This window comes from Cervus elaphus, chromosome 20, assembly GCF_910594005.1.
Source record: "Cervus elaphus chromosome 20, mCerEla1.1, whole genome shotgun sequence".
NCBI classification, from domain to species: domain Eukaryota; kingdom Metazoa; phylum Chordata; class Mammalia; order Artiodactyla; family Cervidae; genus Cervus; species Cervus elaphus.
The window spans coordinates 34,516,120-34,536,880 of NC_057834.1; the positions used below are offsets into that span (position 1 = coordinate 34,516,120).

Consider the following 20,761-nt stretch of genomic DNA (forward strand, 5'->3'; position numbering starts at 1 on the left):
TGGAGTCATATCAAACTAAGGAACAATTTCAAATTGCCATATCAGATTGTACAGGGAAATGTATTTACAGCTTGCTGATGGATAAAAGAATTTCTATTTTATTTCGTGCCCTTTTCTTTATATCCTGTTATCTCTAAACATCCTATTCCTAATGACAATCAAACTCAAGGAATAGTAACCTGGAAGGAAACCTCAGGATGGAACTTTTTCCTTTACCAGCCCCCAAGCTTCCCCGCAGCTTCTGAATTAGCTGCTGTCTTGCTTGCTTTACAAACCTTCTCTCAAACTTCCTTTAATCTCTTAACAGATTCCTTTTGTGTTGTTAATATAATTCAACAATTACCCGATTCTATTTTAAATATCTCAATAGATAAACCATTACTCTCTCTCTCTGTTTCTATTCAAACTCTTTTAACTAAATGACAGCATCCTTTTTTTATAGCTCATATTCAAGGACACACACAATTATTAGAGCTCATTCGCTTTTGGAAATCAACAAGCTGACTCATCTTTTTGCCTTATAGGATCATTGTTTCACTTCAGTTCAGTCCCTCAGTCATGTCAGACTCTTTGTGACCCCATGGGCTGCAGTACGCCAGGCCTCCCTGTCCATCACCAACTGCTGGAGCTTGCTCAAACTCATGTCCATTGAGTCAGTGATGCCATTCAACTATCTCATCCTCTGTTGTCCCCTTCTCCTCCTACCTTCAATTTTTCCCAGCATCAGGGTCTTTTCTAATGAGTCAGCCCTTCACATCGGGTGGCCAGAGTATTGGAGCTTCAGCTTCAGCATCTGTCTTTCACATGAATATTCAAAGTTGATTTTCTTTAGGACTGATTGGTTTGTTCTCCTTGCAGTTCAAGGGACTCTCAAGAGTCTACAACAACACAGTTCAAAAGCGTCAGTTCTTTGGTAGTCAGCTTTCTTTATGGTCCAGCTCTCATATCCATATAAGACTACTGGAAAAACAATAGCTTTGGCTAGACAGACCTTTGTTGGCAACGTAATGTCTCTGCTTTTTAATATGCTGTCTAGGTTAATCATAGCTTTTCTTCCAAGGAGTAAGCATCTTTTAATTTCATGGCTGCAGTCACCATCTACAGTGATTTTGGAGGCCAAGGAAAGAAAGTCTGTCACTGTTTCCATTGTTTCCCATCTGCTTTCCATGAAGTGATGGGACTGGATGCCATGATCTTAGTTATTTGAATGTTGAATTTTAAGCCAGCTTTTTCAGTCTCTTCTTTCACCTTCATCAAGAAGCTCTTCAGATCATTGTTTACTGATGCCTTTCAATCACAATAATTCTTTCACCAGGGTGCCAAGGCTCTAGTGAGCAATTTGCTCTAACCTTACAGGAAGCCAAAGATATTGTTTGTACCTGTCACACATGTCAATTATTAACTCCTTCTCTCCCTGCAGCTGGCGTTAACCCTTGCAATCTTTCTTATAATGAGTTATGGCAAATGGATGTGACTCATTCCATCATCCTTCATTTAAACCATTTTGCTTTGTACTTATAACTATTGATACATTTCCAGTCTTTTTATGGGCTACTGCACAAGGAGGGGGAGAAGGCAATAGCACCGCACTCCAGTACTCCTGCCTGGAAAATCCCATGGGCGGAGGAGCCTGGTGGGCTGCTGTCTTGTGGGGTCGCTAAGAGTCAGACACGACTGAGCGACTTCACTTTCATGCATTGGAGAAGGAAATGGCAACCCACTCCAGTGTTCTTGCCTGGAGAATCCCAGGGACGGGGAGCCCGGTGGGCTGCCGTCTTGTGGGGTCTCACAGAATCGGCCACGACTGAAGCGACTTAGCAGCAGTAACAGCAGCAGCACAAGGAGGAGAACAAGCATGTCATGTGCAAGCTCACCTTCTTGAATATTTTGCTATTCTAGGACATCTTCAAAACCTTTAAAAATGATAATGCTCCAGCATATACATCTCACAAATTTCGGGATTTCTTTCATCTATGGGCTATTAAACACATCACATGTATTCCTCACAGCCCTACTGGACAAGCCATTATTGAATGTGAAAATGAGCTACTGAAATTATTTTTAAATAAACAGAAAAGGAAAGAATTAGCCCCTCCTAGGGAACGATTATATTTTGCCTTATTCAGTCTTAATCACTTGTTAATTTCCAAAAATTCTTCACAGTCACCTGCTGCTAGACATTTTGCTCTTCCACTTTCACAAGAATACCCTCTGGTACTTTTTAAACAACCACCCTGTCATATTTGGCACGGACTTGTTAAATTATTAACATGGAGAAGGGGGTATGCTGCTGTTTTGTCTTCATCAGGTCCACTTTGGATCCCTTCCCATTGTTTGAAATTTTGTCATGAGTTGGCACCAAGGACTTCAGGATGCTTTACTGGAATTTTGTCTATTGGTCACTCAGATGAGTCCTCCTGGAATGCCTCTTCTGAAAAGACTGAGGAATAATTATCCAACGGTCATTGATATTGCATGGGGGTGATATTAAACGTCTTACTTCAAGAGCTGACATAGCTCTTGTTAGTACTGGCACACCTATTACTCCTGGAAATGTGATGATTTCCCTTCTAGTCACTATAAGTGCCAACTCTGCCCACAAGCTATGGCGGTTTCAGGTTAGTTTTTCACTTCTGTTTTTCACCAGGGTCCCTGCTTATACACTGCCTAACAATGACTATACATACTGGTCTCACCTAATGAACCCCGCTGTGTTCTCTATTGTCACATGGGAAGATCCAGAAATTCCAATTTCTACCAATTACTCCACCATTACTGGGGAAGAATGGCTATCTCCTCCATCTCCTTTACCTGTGAACACCTCAGATTCTCACTGGGCCATTGATGGTTCACAGCTACCCTTCTGCATAACTAATTCAACAAATGCACATATATGTTCTTATATCAACATTCATTGGTATACAAATGATATTTTATAAGAACCCCCCAAAACAGAATCTCAATTCCTTACCTTTAAACATCAGACCTTTTTTGTTTGTTTGTTTACTGCCGGTTTCTCAGGAAACGTAACATCTGGAATGTCTCACCCTACACCATCAGTCTGTTATGCACTCAAGCCTGGATTGATATGAGACTGTTTGATGGATTTAATTGGCATGTCTGCTGATCTAACAAGTTTTCCACACAGCTCAACCTGAAGAACTGGTTATTATCTCTAAATCTAAAATACTCTTTTGTTTTGTTTTTTCTTTTATCTTATTCATAATATTGCTTTGTGGTTTTTTTTTTTTTCCCTAGTCAAAACATGGATTGCTTTATTTTCTCAGCTCACTCACACTGAGGTAATGCTAACACTCTTCCTCCTACAAGAAGATCAAAGAAACATTCATTATAGAAAACAAAAAGAGGGGAATTGTGGGAACCACATTTTACTGCTTTCTCAAAAATGTCTCCTGGAATTTAATCTTACTCATTCTCTCTCCCTTGCTTTCTCTCTCCCCTGCCCTTAAGTTAGATGTTCTGGCTGACAAGTCAGCATTGTGAAGTGAAAGTAGCTCAAGCAAAAAGTTGTGGCTCTTTGTGACCCCATAGACTATGCAGTCCATGGAATTCTCCAGGCCAGAATACTGCAGTGGGTAGCCTTTCCCTTCTCCAATGGATCTTCCCAACCCAGGGATCAAACCCAGGTCTTCGACACTGCAGGTGAATTCTTTACCAGCTAAGCCACAGGGAAGCCCACACTAGATACTATTCTGCATGCAGGAAAACCCCCTTATCTTCAAAGATCTTTCTTTATGACTCTTGTGTGATTACCTCCAGATCTCCTGGAGGAAGCTTCCTTAATCCCAGAATTCTGGTCTCCATGTTGCTTTACTGCCCTTGAAGATTACAAGGAAAGTTACCAATAAAATAAGTGCTCAGCGTTTTCTCTGGTAGCTGGTTCTCTGTGAGCTCTCTGCACTGTCTCTCATAATACTGTGTGTTTGTGAGAATTATTCAGTGCAAAACTGCCACAGGTGTTTGCTATGACCAGTGCATTCTCTTGGCAAAACTCTGTTAGCCTTTGCCCTGCTTCATTTTGTACTCCAAGGTCAAACTTGCTTGTTACTCCAGGTATCTCGTGACTTCCTACTTTTGTATTCCAGTCCCATCTGATAAAAAGGATTTTTTTGTTGTTAATTCTAGAAAGTCTTGTAGGTCATCATAGAACCATTCAACTTAAGCTTCTTTGGCATTAGTGGTTGGGGCATAGACTTGGATTACTGTAATATTGTATGATTTGCCGTGGAAAAAAAACAGAGATCATTCTGTCATTTTTAAGACTACACCCAAGTACTGTATTTTGGACTCTTTTGTTGACTGTGTTTTCACTTCAACCATGAAACCACAAGGCAGATACCTGGCTTCAGCCAATTTGGCCAGAGGCATAATATCAAAGTGACTGGAGGGTATAATGGGTGAGCCACAGTAAAATTTAAAAACAATATACTAAAAAATTCTTTTAGGAGTGAAGAAGATGGTGCAGTAGAAGGATCCACACTCATCTTCTCCTTCAAGAACACCAAAATCACAACTAGCTGCTGAACAACCATCAACAGGAGAATGTTGGATCCCACCAAGAAAAGATACCCTGTGTCCAAGGGCAAATGAGAAACCCCAACAAAATGGTAGGAGGGGTGAAATCACATTTAGAATCAAACCTCAGACCTGCCAGAGATGCTCAGAGGGCACAAACAAAACCTTGTACACACTGGAATCCAGGCAAAGGAGCAGTTTCTTCATTATATCAATAAAAAGAAAATTGAGATAGTTTAAAATAAAATCATGAAATAAGATGATTATTAGTATTAGATCTTTTGCAACTGTTCTTTGAACATTTAAATAATGTTAAGTTTATGCTTACTCTGGAAAATTAGGTGTTTGTGTTAAGTGCTCAGGAATATGGAATCTTGAAAACTCATACCACCCATCAGCTGGCAAAGATTTTTTCTACAACGCATTTCCTTCTGTTACTAATGAAAAAAATCTGTTGTTCCTCAAATTATTTCTCCTTATAGATAAAATGCCATTTTTTCCCCCTCACTGATCTCAAGATTTGTTCTTTGTCTTTAGTCTTCAAAAGTTTGGCTCTTTGTGTCTTTGTATGAATTTCTTTGGGGTTTTTCCTGGTTAGTGTTCACTCAGCAAAGAGGAGAGTTCTCAATCCGCCTTCAGGGATCCTAGCTCATACTCACCCTTCTCAGACATCATCCCAGGGAAGATGTTAGGACATCTTGTCAAAACAGTAAAAGTTCAAGTGCCCCACTTGGCCTTTTTTTTTTTTTTTTTTTGACAGAGATGCAGTTGGTGTCAGAGTATTTTTTGTGGTATTTAAATGTAGTAAAAAGTTTATTCTCTAAAATTTTTCTTCTTTTTTTTCCAGGCTGCCTGTTTCCTTGTCCTTCAACTAGAAGGAGCAGGGCTTTGTTTATTGATTTTTGTTGGGAGAGGGTCTATGTTGATCCCAGAGACCTCTTCTATAACTTTTGTGTTTAATGCTCACTTTTTAGTTGCAATAAGTGAGAGGAATGGGGGAAAGTACTTTTAGATCATCTTCTGGTAACATAGGTCCTATTTTTCTCAGATAAATTTTATCACAGTTTCCTAAATAGAATGGGTGAAATCTGTAAACTTCACATCTTTTCAAGATTAAGTAAATAGAGGGATAGATACATAGATAGCTAAAGTGATTTACAGGCTAAGAGGATTTAATTAAAAAAAATCTGAACAGAGTGATTGAAATAAATAGTATTTTTATTTTCTCTAGATTTGTTAATATAGAAAGTCAAAGTGTTTATAAGTAATAGGTAAGCAATTATAATTGACAATCATTTGATAATAACTGGAAAAGTCTACTGTGATAAATTTTTCACAAACTAAACAGTTAAAAGTTAATGATAGGCAGTGAATTTTTTTTACATATTCAGTAGATTTCACATCATTTCTTTTTGAAAACAGCAGAAAAAAGACATAATAAGAATGTTCTTCCATAAATTATTAAAAATAACTTTCAGTGAAAGACCATTAGGCTACCAATGCTATATAATAGAAGAAATTCAGAAAATTAATCAGTATTCATTTTTAAAACCTGGAATAAAAGTAATCCTGATCAATTCTGTTTTAGTGAAAAGAAATATCATTCATGGATATATTAGGTAAAGTTTGTAAGCATCAATTGTATCTAGGGATAATTTTACATTCAAATTTTCATTTCTAATTTAATCAACTTTTCTTTTTTATAAAAAATATATTTAAAACACTTTTAAAATAAACCTATAAACATTTTCGTTGCACCAAAGCTTGACAAAGCATCAATTAAAATCTTGTAATACATGCATATGTATCAGCAAAGTTCATAGAGAAAATAAAACATATATTTTAACTGTAAGATGTAAGGTAAAAAATTACTGTTACATTTAAATTCCATTAAATATTTTTTAAATGAGCTATAGAACTATATAAAAACATCAATATATGCAACGTAAAGAATATTTCATATGGAGAGATTATTTAATCCCCTTATTAAGAATGTGAAACTCCAATATAAAGCACATTTCCTAAAGATGTTTTAAATGACCTAAGACAGTGGGACAAGGAGTCTGGGTTGGCATTTTTATGAGGACTAGAGAGTTAACACAGGGTGAGATTTTTCCATGCAGAAGCTTTAATGGTTGGAGGACTGGTCTTCTTTATCTGCTTCCCAGATGTCTGGCAGAAGGAAAAGAGGAAGGATGTATAGTCTCATGAACTGTCAGAAAATCAAAATATGTTTTTTTTTTTTTAAAGAATTCTGCCAATAGCATGCTATCTTGATTAATGTAGCCACACAGTAGGTGATAGTATTGGATTGAATAACTACTTTCATTTTATTCTTCTTTTTCAAAATTACTGTAGCTATTTAAGGGCTTGTGACTTTCCATATGCAAAATAATGTACAAAATAATCTTGTCTTTCTCTACAGAACCAAACAAATGAAACCTTTCTAGGATTTTTCAAGGCATTGATTAAACTTACAATGAAGTTCAGAATCAATTTTCATCTTTTTCTAGTTTCAAGTTAGAATTTAGATTATATATTTGAGAGTCTTCCTTTTCTATACAGTAAACATTTATTGCTATATATGTCCATTTCAGAACAGGTTAGATGCACCCCAGAAGTTTAATGAGCTATAATTCTATTTTGATTCAGTTATATACATTTTCACTTTCTTATAGGCTGCCTCTAAGACCCTTGGATTGTTTAGAAGTTGATTGTTTAATTTCCACTTGCTTATATATTTTCCTGTTGCCTCTGCTATTGATTTCTAACTTGATTCCATCAGCTTGGAAAACCATGAAAACCTTTGCACAACTTCCATCTTTTTAAAGTCCTGGATTTTTTTTTTTTTTTGGTACAGGATACTGTTCATCTTGATGTAAGGTGTAGATGGTTACCCTCCAGGCACTACTAGCAATGCTCTTGCAGGCATTCAGGCCTGGCCGTCTGGCATGAGGTGAGACTGAGCTTGAATCTCAGGTCTGCTGATGCTACAGCTGCAGGCAGATTGCAGTCCCCACTGTCACTGGCTATGTGTCTCCCTATTAAGTTCCTGCTGATTTTCTGATCTTTAAGGACAGAAGCAAATGATTTTTACTTCTACTTTTCCTTTACTTTTATTTCTTTTTGTTATTTTTTCTTATTCTCATGGACAGGTTTGGAGTGAAGCTTTCAGCACTTTCCATGTCCCTATTTCAGTATAAATAATATAAAGTATTTGGGAACACACTGTAACATTCTGTGTAACACAATGTGTAACATTCTACCAGTCTTCAGATTTCTAGCCAATCCATCTTATCCTGTTCACCGTGCAGAATCATTTTATGATTGTGTGTTGAATTATTTCAACACGTTGTTATTATCAACTTGTTTCAACAAGTTGTTATTATCATTATTATTTAGAGGGAAGAATAGAAAATTTTGAATATATAACATTTGGGGGGGGTCTGGAATAGACTAAACTTTTTAAAATGTTGATAGAGAGTTTACCAAAGCACCAACATATTTTTTAAGCTTTTATGTCTTTGGAGCAGTGTATTAGTTACAGTTCTTTTAAATTTTCACCAACCAATCTTTTTTTTTTTTTCCCTTAGTTTTCAAACATTTTAATAGTTATGAAGTACAATCACATAGTGTTTTTAATTTGTATTTCCTAATGACTCATAATGCTTAGCATCTTTCTAGGTGTTTATTACAGATTCATATATATACTCTAAATGCTTAAAAATTTCAATGTCATTATATCTATCTACGTAAATATAATATTTTTAAAATATGTGTAACCAATTTTACACAGTCATTACATCACAGGAAGTACTGGGCTACAACAAAATAGTTTTTCTTAACTGTGAACTAGAATACACCACCTCTTATTTTGGAAATCTTCACATTTCTCCATGACACCTTCTCTGACAACTCTGGTCCGTTTTCTCTTATCTTCAGTCCACTTCAGTCCAGTCTCTCAGTTGTGTTCAACTCTTTGTGACCCCATGGACAGCAGCACTCCAGGCTTCCCTGTCCATCACCAACTCCCAGAGTTTACCCAAAATCATGTCCGTTGAGTCGGTGATGCCATCCAACCATCTCATCCTCTGTCGTCCCCTTCTCCTCCTGCCCTCAATCATTCCCACATTCAGGGTCTTTTCAGATGAGTCAGCTGTTCACATCAGGTGGCCAAAGTTTTGGAGTTTCAGCTTCAACATCAGTCCTTCCAATGAACACTCAAGACCGATCTCCTTTAGGAAGGATTAGTTGGATCTCCTTGCAGTCCAAGGCACTTTCAAAAGTTTTTTACAATACCACAGTTCAAAAACATCAATTCTTTGGTGCTCAACTTTCTTTATAGTCCAAATCTCACATCCACACATGACTACTGGAAAAATCATAGCCTTGACTAGACAGACCTTTGTTGGTAAAGTAATATCTCTGCTTTTTAATACTGTCTAAGTTGGTCATAACTTTCCTTTCAAGGAGTAAGCGTCTTTTAATTTCATGGCTGCAATCACCATCTCCAGTGATTTTGGAGCCCCCCAAAATAAAGTCTGACACTATTTCCACTGTTTACCCATCTATTTGGCATGAAATGATGGGACCAGATGCCATGATATTAGTTTTCTGAATGTTGAGTTTTAAGCCAACTTTTTCACTCTCTTCTTTCACTTTCATCAAGAGGTTCTTTAGTTCTCCAACTTTCTGCCATAAGGGTGGTGTCATCTGCATATCTGAGGTTATTGATATTTCTCCCAGCAATGTTGATTCCAGCTTGTGCTTCATCCAGTCCAGCGTTTCTCATGATGTACTCTGCATATAGGTTAAATAAGCAGGGTGACAATGTACAGCCTTGACATACTCCTTTTCCTATTTGGAACCAGTCTGTTGTTCCATGTCCAGTTCTAACTGTTGCTTCCTGACCTGCATACAGATTTCTCAAGAGGAAGGTCAGGTGGCTGGTATTCCAATCTCTTTCAGAGTTTTCCACAGTTTATTGTGATCCACACTTTCAAAGGCTTTGGTATAGTCAATAAAGCAGAATAATATAATATAATAATAAAGCAATAAAGCATAGTCAATAAAGCAGAAGTAGATGTTTTTCTGGAACTCTCTTGCTTTTTTGGTGATCCAATGGATGTTGACAATTTGATCTCTGGTTCCTCTGTCTTTTCTAAAACCAGTTTGAACATTTGGAAGTGTACAGTTTATGTATTGTTGAAGCCTGGATTGGAGAATTTTGAGCATTACTTTACTAGCGTGTGAGATGAGTGCAACTGTGTGGTAGTTTGAGCATTATTTGGCATTGCCTTTCTTTGGGACTGGAATGAAAACTAACCTTTTCCAGTCCTGTGGCCACTGCTGAGTTTTCCAAATTTGCTGACATATTGAGTGCAGCACTTTCACAGCATTATCTTTCAGGATTTGAAATAGCTCAACTGGAATTCCATCACCTCCACTAACTTTGTTCATAGTGATGCTTCTTAAGGCCCACTTGACTTCACATTCTAGGATGTCTGGCTCTAGGTAGTGATCACACTTACCTAGATTATCTGGGTCATCAAGATCTTTTTTGAATAGCTCTTCTGGGTATTCTTGCCACCTCTTCTTAATACATTCTGCTTCTGTTAGGTCCATACCATTTCTGTCCTTTATTGTGCCATTCATTGCATGGAATATTCCCTTGGTATCTTTAATTTTCCTGAAGAGATCTCTAGTCTTTCCCATTGTATTGTTTTCCGCTATTTCTTTGCACTGATCACTGAGGAAGGCTTTCTTATCTCTCCTTGCTAATCTTTGGAACTCTGCAATCAAATGGGTATATCTTTCCTTTTCTCCTTTGCTTTTTGCTTCTCTTCTTTTCACAGCTATTTGTAAGACCTCCTCAGATAGCCATTTTGTTTTTTTGCATTTCTTTTTCTTGGGGATGGTTATGTACCCTGTCTCCTGTACAATGTCACGAACCTCCAACCATAGCTCATCAGGCTCTCTGTCTATCAGATCTTGTCCCTTGAATCTATTTCTCACTTCCACTGTATAGTCATAAGGGATTTGATTTAGGTCATATCTGAATGGTCTAGTGGTTTTCCCTACTTTCTTCAATTTAAGTCTGCATTTTGCAATAAGGAGTTCATGATCTGAGCCACAGTCAGCTCCCCGTCTTGTTTTTGCTGACTGTATAGAGCTTCTCCATCTTTGGCTGCAAAGAATATAATCAATCTGATTCAGTGTTGCCATCTGATGGTGTCCATGTGTAGAGGCTTCTCTTATGTTTCTGTGAGAGGGTGTTTGCTATGACCAGTGCGTTCTCTTGGCAAAACTCTATTAGCCTTTGCCCTGCTTCATCTCTTGTCTTACCTGAGCACTATTTGAGTCCTCAGCACTCTACAATATAATCCACTTTACACTGGCACTATCATTAGTCTGCAAACACGTGTCCCTAAAATCAAGTTCCATGATTAACATATCTCCATAATTTTATTTCCATTCTTTCCCTGCACTTGTTCCCTCTTAAGGTTGAGGAATATAAAAAAAAAATGTGTGGTTTTAATCAAGCAAGACTTAACGTCCCACAGGAAACCACTACCCCAAATGTCTTCTGCCTGCTTCATTTATATGGTAGAAAAGTTTTAGTTGTTCATCCTCCTCTGGGTTACAAAAAGTTGACTCAAGTGTTAATGACTGGAAGATTGTGAACATGTAGAAACAAACGAACAAGCAAACAAATAGCAGTTGGGTCAGGAGAACTGGTGACAATTTAAATAAATAAATATATCAGTCATACATCAAAGTCAGTCACAGAATCTTTAGTTCCTCCCTGAAGGAAATAGATAACAGTGTCTGACACATATTCCTGAGTTGTTCTGTAGGTACTAAAGCCCCCATTAAGTAGAAGAAGCCATTTGGATGATGTATCATGAACAACCAGTCCCAGATTGGCTACAGCCTAAAGATCGATGATGCTAACCCCTGTGACATCACCCGATTACTACATTAACCAGTCAGAGAATTGTGAATGAAAAAATACTGCTTGCAACTGTTCCCCTCAACTTGCCTTTAAAAACCCTTCCTTGAAATCCATCAGAGATTTCAGATTTTTCAGGATTTGCAACCCATACACCCTGCTCAGCTTTGCAATAAATGCTGCACTTCTCTTCACCACTACCTGGTGTCAGTAAATTAGCTTTTCTCTGCATGGACCAGAAGACCAAAATTTAGTTTGTTAACATTAAATTAAAAGACGCTCCTTGGAATAAAAGTTATGACCAACCTAAACAGCATATTAAAAAAGCAGAGACATTACTTTGCCAAAAAAGGTCCATCTAGTCAAAGCTATGGTTTTTCCAGTAGTCATGTATGGATGTGAGAGTTGGACTATAAAGAAAGCTGAGCGCTGAAGAATTGATGCTTTTGAACTGTGGTGTTGGAGAAGACTTTTGAGAATCCATTGGAGTGAAAGGGGATCCAACCACTCCATCCCAAAGGAAATCAGTCCTGAATATTCATTGGAAGGACTGATACTGAAGCTGAAACTCCAGTAGTCTGGCCACCTGATGCAAAGAACTGACTCATTGGAAAAGACCCTGAAGCTGGGAAAGATTGAAGGCAGGAGGAGAAGGGGATGGCAGAGGATGAGATGGTTGGATAGCATCACCAGTGCGATGTATATGAGTTTGGGTAAACTCCGGGAGTTGGTGATGGACAGGGAGGCCTGTTGTGCTGCAGTCCATGGGGTCGCAAAGAGTCAGACACGACTGAGTGACTGAACTGAACCGAACGTATCTGCCACCAAAGCATAAATCCCTGGAAGAAGAAACCATTCATTATACCTTTCTGAGATCTCCCATAGTACAGTCTTTAAACAATGTAAACCCTTTAATAATACCCAGGGAAAGATTCCATGATAAGAGGAAAAGTGATTTTGATGAGTGGAGAAGTGTTTTTGATGAATGGAAGAGTGAATTGAATGAGCATTAGGGATGGAATTCACTCTACTTCCTACCAAAACAAAAGAAACAGCAGGAAGCCTTGGTTTTTGGCAGAATATGAACTCAGAAAGTTTTAAATCCCCAGAGAGTCCCAGAAGAGTTTTACAAGTCACATGTTACACAAAGCCTTGCAACTAATGAGAATAAATTACAAAGTTGAGAGAGAAAGTTCTCTTTTTCCCTCTGATGAAAGAAAAGAAAAATCCCTCAGGGTCTCCTAACCAGAATTAAACCTCTAGAGCTAAGGAACCTCAAGCCCTCATAATTATTAATATTAGTCAATATTTCTAAAGGGATAGAAGGAAAGGCTCTAAACTATTGCAGTTTAGTGAGTGTTGACATCTGATCACAGTACAAGTGGCCTAGCCTCACATCTCATGTCAAAAAGAGCCATAGAAAGCTGAAATGTACAAAATCAGGATTGTTTTCCTCACTTCCCAGGTGGGGAAACTTAGATGTAGAAGGCATAGGTATTTTCCCAAGATTATTAAAGTAACAGTGAAAAAGTTAATCCAGAGTCTTTGACCAGTGATTTTTCATACCAAGTCAATCTTTGCCCCTTTTGAGTAAAAAAGAACAAAGCATGCTTCTGACAATATGAAGACTATTTTGGAAGAATATAACTATAACACTGAATTGGCCTTGGAACCTTGATAAAATAAAAAAGGTAAGGAACTATTCTTGATGCTTTTATTCCCTTTTCTTCATGATTAACTGAAACTACATTTTCTCCAAAATAAATTTTCTCTTTGACTTTGGAAAGTGTATGCATTACTTTTGTCAGTAAATCCATGCTGCAAATTAAATCTGAGAGGTTGATTTGGAGACAACCTGAGAGATGGCTGAGGGTAGGGAGAAGTATATAGCTGGGATATCAGGTATTGCTTTGAATATATTTATATATATATATCTTCCTGACCCAAGGATGGAACCCACATCTCTTGTGTCTCTTGCATTGGCAGGTGGATTCTTTACCACTGATGCCACCTGGGAAGCCCAAATATTTTGTGTGTGTGTGTGTATATATATATATAAGATCCCCTGGAGGAGGGCATGGCAACCCACTCCAGTTTTCTTTCCTGAAGAATCCCATGGACAGAGGAGCTGGCAGGCTACATTTCATAATGTTGTAAAGAGTCAGACACAACTGAAGTGACTTAGTGCACATGCATACAAGCAAAATATATGTAAATAATGTGACAAATATTAATACATATTTATATTCAATAAATAAATATATATGTATATCCTCCTTTGTTATACATATTTAATCCTTTAGTTTCACAATCCATATAATTTCCTAATGATAGATTTATTATGAACAGTCATAAGGACTTAAGAAGCTTAGACTGTAAATTGACCTATTTACAGATTTTTCACAATGACTTAGGGATAAACATAGGGGCATATTGGGACTCAGTATTTTATGACTGGGAGAAGAAGTCTTCTGAAACAGTTCAGAATCCTTCAGTATGCTCTTTATAGAGGAAAGTGCAACAATAACCTGAAAATCTGGAATTGGATTCCTCGGAGACTCACAGTGAGTTTGAGTACTAAGGAAGCTTACCTAAAGCCTCACGAGGAAGCCCAAAGATCATTTGGACACTGTCCCTCATAATATACCCTTAGGCAAAAAGGTAGAAAACTACCCTAGTCTTCTCTTCGGGAGAAAATTACTCACAAATATGAAGCTGTAGATACAGTGAGAGTGGGAAACAGGAAATATGAAAAGGTTCATAGACAAGATTAGGTCTTGTGACTCACGTACAACTATGAAAGAATGAAGGTTTTGTCAGGTCTCAGAGGACAAAAGGGTCCATGGAATTTCAGTGGTACCTATTAAGGCAGATTCTGAGGCTATGTATCTCCTGGAAATGTTTATAATTCAGGCCACTTACCTGCTGCCTCTTCTGACTCCTAGTGACCAGACTGATTCTACCCAGAAAATGCTTAATCTTAACCTGAAAAAAATCTAAGGAACATTGAAATATCTATTCAGTACCATGCCCAAGGTCATGCTATACACTGCTGAATAACAAATTACAATACAAATTGTTTATAGACAGCAATTTTTTAAAAAAATAATTAACATGCACATGAAAGACTTATTGGAAATCATTATCTTTTTAAATTTCACCTGAGAACTACAGACTTATATGAATCATAGTATTTTTCCTCAAAAAAAGCATTGATAAATGAAAAGAATATACCATTAAAGTTAAGCAGCTGTATTCCTGTTACAAATATAACAGTTTATGGATACAATAATCTTATTTTTAATTAAATAAAATAATCACAGCTGCCCTATACATTTCGTAAATGTCCTAGGCACTTCACGTACACAGTGTGAAGAATAAACTCAGTAAATTTATGAACAAATTTGGCAAAGTTTCAATCCCAAAGAAAGGCATTGCCAAAGAAAGTTCAAATTACTGCACGATTGCACTCATCTCACACACTAGCAAAGTAATGGTCAAAATTTTCCAAGACAGGCTTCAATGATATGTGAATCATGAACTTCCAGATGTTCAAGCTGGATGCAGAAAAGGCAAAGGAACCAGAAATCATGTTGCCAACACTCATTGGATCATCAAAAAAAGCAAAGGAATTCCAGAAAAACAACTTCTGCTTTATTGATTATGCCAAAGCCTTTGACTGTGTGGATCACAATAAACTGTGGAAAATTCTTGAGGAGATCAGAATACCAGACCATCTTACTGCCTCCTGAGAAATCTGTATGCAGATCAAGAAGCAATAGTTAGAACCAGACATGGAACAATGGACTAGTTCCAAATTGGGAAAGGAGTACATCAAAACTGTATATTGTCACCCTACTTATTTAACTTATATGCAGAGTACATTATGCAAAATGCTGGGCTGGATGAAGCACAAACTGGAATCAAGATTACAGGGAGAAATCTCAATAACCTCAGATATGCAAATGACACCACCTTTATGGAAGAAAGGAAAGAGGAATCAAAGAGCCTCTTGATGAAAGTGAAAGAGGAGAGTGAAGATGATGACTTAAAACAACATTTAAAAAGCTAAGGTCATGGCATCCTGTCCCATCACTTCATGTCAAATAGATGGAAAAACAGTGAGAGATTATTTTTGAGGGGCTCCAAAATCACTGCAGATGGTGACTGCAACCATGAAATTCTAATACTTTGGCCACCTGATGTGAAGAACTGACTCATTGGAAAAGACCCTGATCCTGGGATTGAAGGCATGAGGAGAAGGGGATGACAGAGGATGAGATGGTTGGATGGCATCACAGAGTCGATAAACATGAGTTTGATTAAGTTCCGGCAGTTTCTGATTGACAGGGAAGCCTGGGATACTGCCCTCCATGGGGTGGCTGAGTTGGACATGAATGAGTGACTGAACCGAACTGAACTGAGGCTCTGTAAATGAGTTATTAAATATGTTGACATGTAGCTAAGGATGAAAACATAGCTCAGTTCAGTTCAGTCGCTCAGTCATGTCTGACTCTTCACGACCCCATGAATCACAGCACGCCAGGCCTCCTTGTCTATCACCAACTCCCGGAGTTCACTCAAACTCATGTCCATCAAATCGGTGATACCATCCAGTCACCTCATCCTCTGTCGTCCCCTTATCTTCCTTCCCCCAATTGCTCCCAACATCAGGGTCTTTTCCAATGAGTCAACTCTTTGTATGAGGCAGCCAAAGTATTGGAGTTTCAGCTTCAGCATCAGTCCTTCCAATGAATACCCAGGACTGATCTCCTTTAGGATGGACTGGTTGGATCTCCTTGAAATCTAAGGGACTCTCAAGAGTCCTCTCCAACACCACAGTTCAAAAGCATCAATTCTTCGGCGCTCAGCTTTCTTCACAGTCCAACTCTCACATCCATACATGACCACTGGAAAAACCATAGCTTTGACTAGACAGAACTTTGCAGCAAAGTAACGTCTCTGCTTTTTAATATGATATCTAGGGTGGTCACAACTTTCCTTCCAAGGAGTAAGTGTCTTTTAATTTCATGGCTGCAATCACCATCTGCAGTGATTTTGGAGCCCCCCCAAAATAAAATCTGACACTGTTTCCACTGTTTCCCCATCTATTTCCCATCAAAGCATAGCTCAGTGTCATAGAAAAATGAAGGAATATTTTAAATATAACAAAATACAGCATGTTGCCAAATTTCAAGGAGGATGAGATCAAGTCAGATGTATATTTAACAAGGGGTATACAGAATCACTAGCATTTATCTTTTGTACACCAATCTTGGCACTGATTAAATGGGAAAAATGTGTCTTGACACCTGAACTACCATACACATGCTCTAATTAATCACAATTTAACATAAAGGTCCCTGAATATTTTTTATCTTCCTCCTTCTCTTCAGAGTAGAAGGAAGAGAATATGTTCTTTATTTAATTTTAATTTTAATATTTCTGAACCTGTCTTGTCCAAGAAGAGATAATAACTTTGGGCTTCCCTTACAGTTGTAAACCATTGTCCAAATGTACTTCCCAAATTGCTAAGTCAACTATCATCTTTCACTAATTAGCTATTTATAGACAATATTTTATGTATAAGTTGCAGCGTCAGACTTTGACTTTATGTTGTCTATTAAGAGTTTTGTAGTCTTTCAGGATTCAGAATGTGATGCAAATCTGAATCACCTTTATGCTCTTCATCTGTACATGAATTAGAGTATTTCTTGAATTATTTCCCTTTCCAGTTACTAGCCAATAAAAATCATTTTAAAAATAAGCCACAAAAAATCAAATTTAATCAGTATTGTTAGCACAATAAAGAAATTCAAATGAAAGAAAATTGGGAAACAAATCATCTCCATACGTATTGTGTTTTCCTAAACTTAAAATGAAGTTATAAGTATAATGTTGATCTTTAAGTTTTAAACACAACAAAAAGTTCAAAAATTTTGAAAGAATAATGGAAAACTACATACTTATTTACTGTTTCTTTTGAATTTCAGATGTTCAAAAAATGAAGATCAATCAGACAGTCCTGAAGGAGTTCATTCTTGTTGGCTTTTCAGTTTACCCACATGTACAGACATTCCTCTTTGTGATATTCTTTTGCCTCTACCTTCTCACCCTCTCAGGTAACTTGGCCATCATGGGTCTTACCTGGGTGGACAGATGTCTTCACACACCCATGTACCTCTTCCTTAGTGCACTCTCCTTTTCTGAGACCTGCTACACACTAACCATTATTCCCAAGATGCTGGTGAATCTCTTGGCCAAGAATAGAAACATTTCAGTCATAGGTTGTGGCTTGCAAATGTGTTTCTTCTTGGGACTCGGTGGCACTAATTGTATGATTCTTACTTTGATGGGATATGATCGCTTCCTGGCCATCTGCAACCCTCTCAGATATCCTTTGCTTATGACCAACATGGTGTGTGGAAAACTTGTGGCCTCTGCTTGGGCTACAGGCTTCTTTGTCTCTGTGATAGAGACTTCATTGATATTCAGGGGCTCCTTCTGCAACCCCAATCTTGTCAAACACTTCTTCTGTCATATGAGGGCTGTTGTGAGGCTGTCCTGTTTAGACAGTGACCTCACAGAGTTCATTGTAACAACGATGTCAGTGTCAGGTTTGATGGGCACCTTCCTGGTCATCATCCTCACTTATGTGTCCATTCTTTCCACTGTCCTCAAAATCCCTTCAGCTGAGGGCAAGCAGAAGGCCTTTTCTACCTGTGCCTCCCACCTCACAGTGGTCATCATCCATTTTGGTTTTGCATCTATTGTTTATCTGAAGCCAGGAGCACCAGGGGGAGACGACACACTCATAGCAGTCCCCTACACTGTCATCACTCCTTTCCTCAGCCCTCTCATTTTCAGCCTCAGGAACAAGGATATGAAGAATGCTTTCAGAAAGGTACTTGGAAAGAAATTTCTTGAATAATCTTGTATTATCGCTGCATAACTGAGTGTTCACAGATGTCAGTGAAGCATTTACCCTGAAATATCTGGAGAAGCTTTTTTGCAGAGGTTGATATATGGGGATCAAGTCTCTGAGACTTGGACCTAGCCATGACAGGTATATACTTAGCATGTTAAAGAAGTTTTCCAATTATTTTTACTATTTGTCTCTGCACATTCTATGCTACTGCCAAACATCCACTAGGTGTTTGTACCTTTGATGAAGTGCGAAAAGCATGATGGAAGATGAAACACCAAACCTATGACTACTATATTAAAGAAAGAAAGAAAGTGAAGTCACTCAGTCGTGTCCGACTCTTTGCGACCCATTGACTGTAGCCTAACAGGCTCCTCAGTCCATGGCATATTCCAGGCGAGAGTACTGGAGTGAGTTGTCATTTTTCCTTCTCCAGGGGTTCTTCCTAACCCAGGATCGAATCTGGGTCTCCTGCATTGCAGGCAGACGTTTTACTGCCTGAGCCACCAGGTAAGCCGAGGGAAGCCTATCTTTACTATATTAAAGATGATTTTAAATTCCTAGTGATGTAAAGGTTGGAATTTTTTTCTAGGTAATATTGTGAGGGACTGTGTTCTGCTGCTGAGGGGAGATAATTATTTCTTATAAGATATGCACTGTATAGAAATCATTGGCAGTCTAGTATGTTTCAATATATTTCTAGATATAGATAAATAGATTGATATAGATAGATATATAGTTAAGTATCATGCCATACTATTAAAAGTTTTTAAATACTGTACATGATAGTGTCCTTCCCATGACTACTAGATGCTAGCTTCTGATTATACGGGATATTTTGGAACGTTGATTCAAATAAGTAAACAGGACAGTAGTGCCTACCTGTTCTGTGGCTTAGGAAATCCTCAGATGAGGACTGTAACTAACCCCCATTTCCTTTAATGTGAAAGCAATATGAGCTAATGTTTAAATAAAATTTTATAGTATTGAGTGCTTTGACAATAAAAGATGTTCTGTAATAATCTTGGCAGACACACAATGAGTAATGACAGAGATACAGCGTTGGGTCTATATACGCCCTGCTACTGCTGCTAAGTCGCTTCAGTCGTGTCCGACTCTGTGCATCCCCACAGACGGCAGCCCACCAGGCTCCCCCGTCCCTGGAATTCTCCAGGCAAGAACACTGGAGTGGGTTGCCATTTCCTTCTCCAATGCATAAAAGTGAAAAGTGAAAGTGAAGTCGCTCATGCGTGTCCGACTCTTTGCGACCCCATGGACTGCAGCCTACCAGGCTCCTCCGTCCATGGGATTCTCCAGGCAAGAGTACTGGAGTGGGGGTACCATTGCCTTCTCCAATATATTGCCCTAGACTCCCCTAAAGTAGTGTTAGTTGCTCAGGCATGTCCAACTCTTTTTGATCCCATGGACTGTGGCCTGCCAGGCTCCTTTATTCATGGGATTCTCCAGGCAAGAATACTGGAGTGGATTGCTGTTCCTTTCTACAGAAGATCTTTCCAACCCGGGGATCGAACCTGGGTCTCCTGCATTGCAGGCAGATTCTTTACCTTCTGAGCTACAGGGAAGATCAATATTACCCTAAGAAAATAGGAAATACTACAAAGTTTATGTATCACAGATAAGTAGCAACTAATCTTACTGAAAATTCCAGTATAAAATCTAGAGACTTTTTTGAATCTTTTTCTCAGTTCTGTTGCTACTATACCCTCTCAGGAAGGACATAAGTGGTATATTATGAGTTGGTATATATAAATAAAATGTATTAAACATCTTCTCATTTTTAAATCAGGTTGTTTGCTTTCTTGATGTTGAGTTGTATGGGCTGTTTACTTGTTTGGATATTAACTCCTTATCATTCTTAGCATTTACAAATATTTTCTTCCATTCAGTAGGCTGTTTTCTCCTTTTTTCAATGATTTCCTTTGATATGCAGACTTTTAAGTTTAATTAGTTCTCATTTTCTTATTTTAAGTTTTATCTCTTTTGCTTCAGGAGACAAATCCAAAACAAAAGATTGCTATGGTTTATGTCAAAGAGTGTTCTTTGTTTTCTTCTTGGAGTTTTTTAGCTTCTAGTCTTACATTCTTCTAGTCTTACATTTAGCCTTTTTTATTTTTGTATAAAAATTTAGGTCTTACTAGTGTTCTATTTTCATTCTTTTACCTGTAAATAATCAGTTCTCCAAAGAGGACATGCAGATGGTCCACAGGCACATGATAAGATGCTCAGTATCCTTAATTATCAGGGAAATATAAATCAAAACCACAAAGGGACATCACCACACACCTGTTAGAATGGCTATCCTCAAAAAGAACAAAAATAACAAATGT

General features: G+C 38.0%; 1 protein-coding gene across 1 annotated transcript; it reads left to right on the top strand.

Moving 5' to 3' along the window:
- Positions 1-17,462: 17,462 nt before the first annotated feature.
- LOC122676506 (olfactory receptor 10X1-like) lies at positions 17,463-18,419 on the top strand. Its single transcript, XM_043875783.1, has one exon. It carries the CDS (start codon positions 17,493-17,495, stop codon positions 18,417-18,419), a length of 927 nt encoding a protein of 308 aa, XP_043731718.1. The 5' UTR covers positions 17,463-17,492.
- Positions 18,420-20,761: the final 2,342 nt, after the last annotated feature.